Raw genomic sequence first — 11,238 nt, 5'->3', positions numbered from 1 at the left:
GTATTTCAATTTGTACACCTTGCAATTATTTTGTCTTTCAGTATTTTTTTTTTTACTCAATCTGCCTATGGTATTTTGTTAAATTATAATTTTTTTCACTGTTTTGAATAAAGCTTATACATGTCAGCTCTTAAAAAACTGTTCATTTATGGCCTTAAATGTTGTAGTTGTTGAAGAAAATACAACATTCAAGAAAATTCTAAATAGTCTTTCAGTTCATTTTAGTAGCAATTAATAAATGCATGTAGATCATTTGACAGGTAATATCCTTTTTTTTTAAAAAAGATGGAACAGAAAACCTTTAACTTTAATCTGCTAAACATCAAATTCAAGAATTGCTAAATTCTATTGATAAATTATATATGTAAATATTGTTCCGATACATGGTCGATGTCAAAACTAAAATATATTATGTTAAAATGTGTTTTCTGTCTTTCTGCCTTAAAGGACAGTAAAGGTAGTTGAAGGTGTAGAGTGTATCTGCCTGGATTCTTTATATTTTACGACTTTTACAGACGAGATTTGAACCAGTGTCCCTTTCTGCAGATAAGTTGTGGCCTTTTCGTTCCATAGTTTTACCAGTACTGTTGCTCCACAATCTGCTGGTACTTTCTCCATCAAGACGATATCCTTCTTTGGATGGTGTTTCACATCATACATATCACCACACTGATCAAGGTTTAAATAATAAAGAGCACTTTAACCACAGTAATTTGATGTTTTTAACCTTTCTTTTCATGAATAAAATTCCCCATACTATAAAAATAACCGTTATTACCGGGTATTATAGTATGGAGAATTTTTTATTTATGAAAAGAAAGGTTAAAAACTTCAAGTGACTGTGATTTTAACATGTACAGGAACATTTTCCCTGAATAGCAGTGTGATTACATGAGACACATTGATTTTTAAAATACGAATTTAGTACTTTTCTGTACCATTGTAATTTAATACTATTCTGTACCATTTTACAATAAAATTTTTGATATGCTTATTTACAAATCGAGAGGCTCATAAGCCACATTGCTCACCTGAGCACACTGGTTAGAAAGAAAAGAAAAGATTACCTTTTGAACATATCCCTTAATAGAAAGTCTTGTGTGGATTTTCATCAACATCAGCTTTTCTGTAGACAGGTCAGGAATGCTAGTACAAGGTGGATACAGAATTTCCTCAACTCTTCTTGGATTTATGTTGAATGGTTTTATTTCATCCACCTATATATTAATGTTCATTAAATACATTGTATTTGAATAATAGTTTCATGTTTCTATGTTTATTAATTCTTGGGACAAACAAATCAGAAGTCTCTGTTGAGACTGTGACTCTACTGGATAGTTTGTATTTATAACAAAAGAAGAGAAAAGAAGCAATTGGACATAAAAAATTGCAACATCAGTAAATAGAACAATGATCCTTGAACAAGATTGCAAGTAGACTTAAACTGTAGGAGGAAATATTCATATACAGAATTATTTATCTTAGGGTAATCTACATGTGTGCCAAGTTATTTTGAAATCAGACAGAAACTTTAGGAGGAGTAACGTTTTGAAAGTATTTCCCCAAAAAATCTATGTTTAATATCCATGGCAAGACCTTTCATCAAAATCAAAAACCAATAAATAGAATTATGTATCTTAATGTAGTCTACTTGTGTGCCAAGTTAAAGTGAAATCAGACAAAAACTGTAGGAGGAGTAATATGTATTTCAAAGAAATTTCTATTTTTAGGAACCATGACAACACCGTTCATCAAAATCAATAACCAATATTCAGAATTATGCATCTAAGTGTAGTCTGTCTGTGAGCCAAGTTATATTGAAATCGGGCCAAAAATGTAAAGGGAGTAGCGTTTTGAAAGTATTTCAAAGAATTTTCTATTTTTAGTAACCATGACAACAACGATCATCGAAATCAAAAACTGATACATAAAATTGTGAATATTGATTTAGTCTTCTTATGTGTCAAGTAATATTGAAATCAGACCAAAAAATTGTTTACAGACAGACAGACACTTTACTATCGCCTTTTGGTTTCTGACCAGTAGAGCTTTACAAATTTTTGTGGTGAGTCACTGATTCTCCCGTAATGACCCGTATGTCAGCTTATGGCGAAGTTTAAAGTACTCCATCCTCAGGTTCTGAAAATCAGGCATTGACTAATTGAAATTGCTCACAAAAAATGTCTCTGAATTCTCAGAGTAATGTGTTTTTACCCACGAATGGCCACGATAATTCTTCAAACTTCGTCTTTAAATTTAATCATATTATAGAGGGGAAATTAGTAAATCTCAAATAAGTTATCAGGAAATGCAAATTAAAATACCTACTAAGCATTTTTTTATTCAATTTTGATCAACAAACACATTTTAAAAATAAAATCATAGGTTTCCAGGCTTTTGAAGAAAATGTACCATTTTCATACTTATAAGATATTTTAGATTCTTCTATTTACTTGCATCATTTTACAATGCATTGTGAATAAAGATTTTCCTATCTTTGCAAAACACCATAAATCACTTCTAATTTCATTTCATGTTAATAAACATTGGTATCTATGGTTTTAAAACTCAATTTTTTTAAATATGTAATTTTAAAATACTTTTATGGGGTAAAAATTTTCACTTTTCATTAGACATTTCCGAGAACTTCAAAGAATCTAGAAGGACATTGAGAGGTATAAAATGAAATTTGTTGCATGAAAAAAATTTAAATTTCAAGCTTCGTTTTGAGACTTTTTGAATTAAATCATAAATTAAAGAGTTATCCTTCCTAGCTGAGGATCGGAGTACCTTAAAGTTCCTCAGATGCGAGTCAAATTCGAAGATCAAGAAAACAAAAATGTTGTTACAAAGAAAAACAAAATCACTCAGTTTATATGCCTATGAAATAAGAAAGCCCAAATACCAACTATTCAAAAGTTATGACCAAAGTTGAAGTCTTTTTTTTTTAAAGTGGGTCAACCTCCAAAGTCAAGGCCAAAGGGTCAAAATTAATAAAAAGACATTGTCATAAGAAATACAGATTTGAAAAATAAAACAAAAGCCTCGGTACCAACTCTTCAAAAGCTAGCTGAAGGTTAACAGGTAAACAAAGAATGTATACAAATTAAGAATGGTCTTGTAAAAAAGGAATATAACTGAGATATTTTAACTTCTACTGCTAACTGATCAAACATTATGACAAAAGTTTTTCAAAACTCTAAGGTCAAAATCTAAGGTCAAGGTCAATAGGTCAAAAATATCCAAATCCATGAAAAGGTCCTGACACAATGAATAAGAAAGTGAAGTATGAAAGACCTAGAACCATTTATTCAAAAGTTATGATCAAGGTTAAATTTTTGATAATTTTTGGCAAAAGTGGGTCAAATCCAAGGTCAAGAGTACTTAAAAATTACTTGAAGGAATGTCTTTAAAAAGTAATAAACTTGTGAAATAGGAAAATCTTAGCTTCCCCGATCAAAAGTTATGGGCAAGGTTTAAGTTTTAGCCAGACAGCCAGCTAGACGGACGGACAGGGCAAAAACTTTATACCCGAATTTTCAAAAAACAAACAAAATTCAACAAAAAAAAAAAAAAAAACCTTTTAAAAAAACTTTCCTTTGTCTGTTCTTGTAGACGTAAGAATCCTCTGGTTGGGTGCATTATCCTAGTCTTGTAGAATTTATCTTTTTGAATTTTTCCGAGGTGATTTTCAGCAATCCACACGCTGCAGACATCGTCTTGAGCAGTCAAAGCTGTGGTCATGCCGAAATTGGAATTTGTTTTTGTTTCGTGTCTTATATCAGGTTTCTCAATAACGCAAAACCTGAGTATACCTATACCTGTAAGTTCTGCGCTTACCTAAAACAAAAATGGTATCAATTTTCAAGGAGATTTAGGGCGAGAAAGGCATGCAAAATGCCTATACAGATTTACTATAGCTAATTGTTTTCTTTATTGGCAACCCCTTTATTATATTCATAATGAAGCAGAACTTATTCAAAACATTGTACACGAGAACAAGAGTATTTTTTCTGTTGCCTTTAATTCCACATTTAGATACAAATTGTATATCGACGACTTTTTATCAATCAAAAAATTTAGTAACCACAGAGTCTGCCACGTCCGTTTCATATTGGATGCTTTACTGTCCATAAACGATAAAATCGCCTTACATTTACACTGTTTGATAAACCAGATCATTTCCACCTTTCCACCAAGTGTGAAGAGGAAGAATATTAAACAAACAAACGCCGTTTTATAAATTTTTTTTAAACATTACTAGTAGGACCAGATGCCTTGGGGAAGTAAGCATACTCTGTCCGCGTGCTCTTTTCACGATCCAGTAATTGGAGTAATCCGAAGTCAACTCGATATGAAAAAATGGCTTTCCGCTCAGGTGAGCTAAAAAGGATAAATTCCCCCCTTTTTAGAGTGCGTGCATATGATATTTCACAGAAAAAAATATTTGAAACTTTTGTGAGATTGTTGCAACATTGAAATTTCACATGAAGAATACAATGTACCTCAATGTTAATTTCTTCAATATAAATTTAGATCTATATTTCACCGTCTAATTTAGCACAATAGGCATTTTGCTCGCCCTTTGAGCTTGTTCACCCATTTTCAAACTTTCACTCTAAAAAGTAATAATACCGGTTTTTAAATTACAGCGAGTGAGAAAGAGAGAGAGAGAGACAGACAGGCAGACAGACAGAATTTTATTGTTACTCTTGGTCGAAGCGGTTGTTTTCGTTTTCTGTGTTGTTTTTTATATGAAGGATGCGCCTCAAGTCTAAAATCTGCCAAATCTGTAAAGTGAATACAGCCCTAATGAATTTCAACAGAAATGAATTTCATATATCCATCAAAGAACACTTGGAAAACAATTGAAGATATTTGATGTATGATCAACAAATCATTTAGAGCAACATTCCACCACATTCTTAAGCTCAACAATTGAATATGGAGTGCACAGTCAAATAAATTGATACATGACTTTATGAGAGCAATGATTTATTTGATGCTCGCATTTTCAAAAATACTTTGATATATCTCAATTACTTGAATGTAAGAAGAGGGGGGGGGGGGATAAGGCGGACGAAGTGCCTATAGTGCGACAAATAAGAAGTGAAAAATTAAATTTCAATTAATATATCCAAATTTTATTTGATATTTCATCTAATATTAAAATATACCTATTTAAAGTCTCTACAATTTACAAAAAATCTCACAAAGATTGAAATTATTTGCCAATGAAAAAGCATATACACAGACTAAAAAGAATACTTTAACAATTTTTTTTAATATGAGTGGGTCTTCGCTCCATTTTTCTGAAAGATAATCCTAAAAGTTTGCAATAAAATATACGTTTTTTGGCATTCTCTGTCCAGAGTTGTCGTTCCCGCTTCCGCTCCCACATACACTGTTGTGAGCGTAGCGGAAGACAGCTCTGGATAGAGAATGCCACTACACCTTAAAAGTACACTTTTATGGCAAAACATTCGCATCTTCAAGTCCATTAAGTCAAGGGTCATATCAAAAAATATTATTTAAATGCCCAGAATCACCATGAACCATGTAGCATTGTGGTTAGCGCGTTAGTTTCAAAGTAGAATGATACTTCGGATTCTTATTGCTAAAGTTCGAATCCCACGAATACCATCTAATAACTTTATAAAAGAAAAAAATTTAACGAGATTTTTTTTTCCCTTACAAAAAGTTTTTCTCTCATAATTTAATAAATTTCAATAATGAGAATTTAATTTAAATACTCTATTCACATACTAAATATGATTTCTGAATATAGGCATTCTGCCCGCCTTGCCCCCCCCCCCCCCCCCCCCCCCCCCCAATCTTCATTATCATACTGTAAAAAATTAAGAATTGAACCATCAAAGTTGCGATCTGATTTAAAGACATATTTCTACAAAAGTGCTATTTATAGAGATCTGTATTTGAACGAGATTTCCAAAGTTGAAATCCGGCTTCAATTAGAAAGAAGTTTAAAGAGAGGGGCGCACATTACTCCCCAATCCCATATATTTTTTAAGTCCTGTGGAAAAGGAGAGCTGAGGAAAATAGGTACATTTTTGCCGGACTTTTTCTATTAAAGACGGTCTTGTAAAACATACCCTATTACAAATATTTCGAGTTCCTGTTGTCATTTTATACATTTTATGAAAATTTATATCCCCATTCATCCTAACTTAAAATCCATCCCCATCCCCGGTTTTTACATAATGAGTTCTCGCATTTCAGGACCCGTGTGGTTTTTTGTTAAGGTCCAGACTGATATTGTTTCCTTCCAGCTGCCCCTCACGTTGTTGCTTTTGCAACATCACTTGTAAACATGTATAGTTCCCCCTAGAGGCAATTAAGGACACCACACCACTAATATACTTTTAGCGCGTGACTGTCGAATTCTCGAACTAATAAAAAAAAGTAGGTGGAATCATGCGTCACATTTTTTTCGGGGGGGGGGTCAAAAGTAATTTGTTTACACAATTTTTTAAAGCTCAAAACTGCGGAGGAAGGGGTCTGGGCCGACCCTACTCCTACAAGTAAGAGTCCCTACGCTCCTTATATACCTCGGAAACAAGTCAAAAGTATCTCACCGTGAACCTCTGGCATGTTGGAGTAGATAGACCCCCCTTCTTTATCTGCACACAAGTTCGAATAAAGCACGCATAGATTTTGGTTGGCATGTACGTTTTCAGTAATACAGAGACTTTACGTACTGGACATCAGTTTATTTTTAAAGTGAATGGTATCTTTATAAAAACCCTACTTAAAGCACATTTAACGAAAGTAAAATATATACCTGCACACAGATGCCTGAACCTTGTTCGCTCCATTTCCTTTCGTGCAGAAGATATTTTTTTTCGCTATTGAGCTGAACAGAATATCATTTTGATATCACGTAATATGTAATCGGATGTATCAGTTTAGTCCCTTGTTGAAATTTGAACCTTCATTAATAATTAAACACTGCATATGATAACTTCTACGCATATGTCAGTTCGAAGGTTTAATAAACAACATACACGTACAACTGTATATCTACAAAGTAACTAAAATATAAACAAGCACATTCAAGGAATTGTGGTCCCCCGCTTTCGGTGTCTTTGTGGGTGAGATGTCATTTTTTATGAAATATTTTGTGTTATATGAACACCCTATCATACATGTATGTCATAAAATAATCATCACTGAACTCCAAGGTCAAGGTCAAAGGGTTAAAGTTTTTGGTATCCGATGAAAAGTCTTCTCACAAGGATTACATATGTGAAGTATGAAAGCCCTAGCCCTTACCATTCAAAAGTTATGGTCAAGGTTAAAGTTTTTTCATATATACAAAAAATCTCCAAGGTCAAGGACAAAAGGTCAAGGCTATTGGTATCCAATAAAAGGTCTTGCCACAAAGAATACATATGTAAAATATATGAAAGTCCTAGTTTCTATTGTTCAAAGTTGTGGCAAAAGTCAACGTTTTTGAAAAGTAGGTCAAACTCCAAGGTCAAGATCAAAGGGTGAAAGTTCTTGGTAGCCAATGAAAGGCCTTTTCACAAGGATTACATATATGAAGTATGAAAACCCTAGCCCTTACCGTTCAAAAGTTATGGTCAAGGTTAAAGTTTTTTCATAAATAATCTCCAAGGTCAAGGTCAAAAGGTCAAAGTTGTTGGTATCCAGTGAAAGGTCTTGTCACAAAGAATCTATATGTGAAATATGAAAGTCCTAGTGTCTACCATTTAAAAGTAATGACCAAAGTAAAAGTATGGAATTTTTTGTGTAAAAGTGGGTCAAACTCCAAGGTCAAGGTCAAAAGGTCAAATTTGGTGGTACCCAAAGAAAGGTCTTATCACAAGGAATACACATGTGAAATATAATAGTCATAGCTCTACTTAATCAAAAGTTATGGGCAAGGTTAAATTTTTTTGTGACGGACAGACTGACAGACTGACGGACAGACGGACAGCTAGACAGACGAATGAGATTTAATGTCCCCTCGCTTTCGCGAAAGCGGGGGACAATAAATAGCGCAATAAAGGCATACATCATTTGGGTTTCGACTTCCATACAGTAGTTGCTATCATGGTTTTCATGCTTTAAATAGGTTTTATTTTATTTTCATTTTCGCCTTTGTGCATCGATTTCACAGCTTAATTACCCCCTCACCCCTAATTAATGCAGTGATTTTTTTTTTATCAGTACAGTAGAGAGAAGTTTCTGATTGGTGTAAAGATACAACCTTTTGAAAGCATTCGTGAAAGCAACGCGTTGTAACGCGAACGAAACGCGTAATTTTCGCGAAAGTTTCGAGTTTATTCGCGACATAATAATAGGTGCCTATGGATACAACGCGAAAAAAGTTAACAAAAATCAGCTCAATGGGGTTTCTACGGAAGCGTACTAGGGCCGCACCAGTATCTTTTATTATTTTTTTTTAACAAATTAGTAATTTGTTTTAACAAATTAATAATTTGTTAATACAAATTAATAATTTGTTAATACAATTTAATTAATTTGTTATAACAAATTATTTCTTTTAACAAATCACTAATTTACAGTTATAACAAATGACTAATTTTTATAACAAAGTATTAATTTGTTATAACAAAGTATTAATACGCTTTCGTAGCTTTCGTACTATCTTATGTCATAATTTGATTTCTTGATATTTAAACAAGCAAATTCAAAGAAAAGTCATCCGCTTTCAGTGTCTTAGTGGATGGGATGCCATTATTTATGGCACATTGTGTCAAAAATGAACGCTTATCAAAATCATTCAAAAGTAATCACCAAGTTAAAATAAAAAAAAAAATAAAGTCAAACATGATGGTCAAGGTCAAGGGGTCAATAGCATAGCAAGCTTGGAAACGTCTTGTTACAGGTAATACACATGTCAAATATGAAACCTTGTCTCTTCTCAATGAAAAGTTATAATGGAAGTAACATTTTTAAAAAGTAGGTCAAACTTCAGGGTCAAGGTCACAGGGTAAAACAAAATCATAGTGTATTTAAAAAGGCCTTGTCACAGGTTATACATATGTGTAATATGAAAGCCCTATCTTTTTTCTTTAAGAAATTATGAACAATTTAAAGAAATGCTACATTTTTTGTAAAGTCGGTCAAAGTTCAAGGTCAAGAGGTAAAAATTCATAGTATATTTGGAAAATCTTGTTACAGTAAAGCACATGTACATATGAAAGCTCTATCTCTTCTCATTCAAAAGTTATGGCCAAGGTTAAAGTTTTTGTGCCAGATAGACAGACGAATGAGATTTAACGCCTCCTTGCTTTTGTGAAAGTGGAAGACGAAAATGTATTTCCTGACAATAGAAAATGATTTTTTGACACTGAAAATTAAGCTTCGGGGGTATATAGTTTCTGTTGTGTCCGTCCGTCTGTTTGTAAAGCTGTCTGTGTAGCTGTTTGTCTGTTTGTCCGCAAAACTTTAACCATGCGCATAACTTTTTATTTAGTGGAGCTATGACTTTCATATTTCACATGTGTATTCCTTGTGACAAGACCTTTCTTTGGGCACCACCAAATTTGACCTTTTGACCTTGACTTTAGAGATTTCCGTACTTATGAAGAAACTTTAACCTTGGCCATAACTTTTGAACGGTACAAGCTATGGCTTTGTGAGAAGACCCTTCAATGGATGACAAGAACTTTGGCCCTTCGACTTTGACCTTTGAGTTTGACCTACTTTAAAAAAACGAACCTCGACCATAACTTTTAAAGGGTTAGGGCAAGTGCTTTCATTCTTTACATCTTTAATCCTCGTGACAAAACATTTCATTTGATATCAAGAACTTTGACCTTGACCTTGGAGTTTGACCTTCTTTTCAAAATTTTGAAGGGTTAGGGCTAGGGCTCCCATACTTCACATATGTATTCTTTGTGGCAAGACCTTTCATTGGATACCAATAACCTTGACCTTGACCTGGGAGATTTCCGTACTTATGAAAAACTTTAACAATGGCCATAACATTTGAACTGTAATGGCTAGGGCTTTCATACTTCACATATGTAATCCTTGTGAGAAGACCCTTCCATGGATATCAAGAACTTTGACCCTTTGACCTTGACTTTGGACTTTTAAAGACAAGCCTTGACCAAAACTTTTAAGGGTTAGGGCTAGTTCTTTCATACTTTACATTGTGACAAGAGCTTTCATTTGGTATCAAGAACTTTGACCCTCTGACCTTGACCTTGGAGTTTGACCTACTTTAAAAAAATTAACCTTGGCCATAACTTTTGATCGGGTAGGGCTAGGGCTTCCATAATTCACACACGTAATCCTTGTGACAATAGACCTTTCTTAAGAAACCAATAACTTTGACCGTTGGACCTTGGAGTTTGACCTACCTTTCAAAATCTTATCATGGCCATAACTTTTGAACAGGTGGTGCTAGGGCTTTCATATTTCACAATTGTATTTCCAGTGAGAAGACCCTACTTTGGGTATCAATATATTAAATTTGCATTTAAGAAAAATTTAATCTTTGCTATGTTGCCTTGCGGGGGCATCAGTGTTTCACAAACATATCTTGTTTTATATTTTTAAAAAGGTGTGTTTGTGAAACACTGAAAAATACATATGTAAAGTATGGAAGCCCTAGCCTTAAACGTTCAGAAGTTATGGCCAAGGTTATTTTGTTTTAAAAAGCAGGTCAAACTCCAAGGTCAAGATCAAAGGGTCAAAGCCTTGCTATCAAATGAAAGGTCTTCCCCCAATGATTAAATATATAAAGTATGAAAGCACTAGCCCTAACCCTTTAAAAGTTATGACCAAGGTCAAAGTTTCTTCACAAGTACGGAGATCTCTAAGGTCAAGGTTAAAAGGTCAAGGTTGTTAGGATCCAATGAAAGGTCTTAAAACAAAGAATACATATGTGAAGTATAAATGTCCTGGAATCTACTGTTCAAAAGATATGGCCAAAGTAAAAGTTTGGAATTTTTGTGTAAAAGTTGGTCAAAGTCCAAGGTCAAGGTCAAAAGGTCAAATTTGGTGGTACCCAACGAAAGGTATTGTCAAAAGGAATACACATGTGAAATATGAAAGTCATAGCTCCACTAAATCAAAAGTTATGGGCAAGTTTAAAGTTTTTGCGGACAAACAGACAGACAGAGAGAGACAGGCAGAGACAGACAGCTAGACAGACAGACAGAATGGGCGAACACGACAAAAACTATATACCTTCGAAACTTCGTTTAGGGCATAACAATACTTCTTATTTGGAACGTT

At 33.7% G+C, this 11,238-nt stretch overlaps 1 protein-coding gene across 1 annotated transcript; it reads right to left on the bottom strand.

The window, feature by feature from the left end:
* Positions 1-340: 340 nt before the first annotated feature.
* On the bottom strand, positions 341-6,836 carry LOC134279005 (uncharacterized). Its single transcript, XM_062761315.1, has 5 exons — positions 6,803-6,836; positions 4,711-4,790; positions 3,600-3,840; positions 1,068-1,219; positions 341-669 (listed from the first exon to the last, which is right to left on the bottom strand). Exons 1-5 carry the CDS (start codon positions 6,834-6,836, stop codon positions 442-444), a joined length of 735 nt encoding a protein of 244 aa, XP_062617299.1. The 3' UTR covers positions 341-441.
* Between the last annotated feature and the right edge of the window lie 4,402 nt (positions 6,837-11,238).

Source organism: Saccostrea cucullata, unplaced genomic scaffold (genome assembly GCF_032062105.1).
Source record: "Saccostrea cucullata isolate Sc308-1 unplaced genomic scaffold, CSIRO_AGI_Scuc_v1 ctg667, whole genome shotgun sequence".
Lineage (NCBI taxonomy): Eukaryota > Metazoa > Mollusca > Bivalvia > Ostreida > Ostreidae > Saccostrea > Saccostrea cuccullata.
This window is presented reverse-complemented; position numbering and strand designations above follow the sequence as displayed.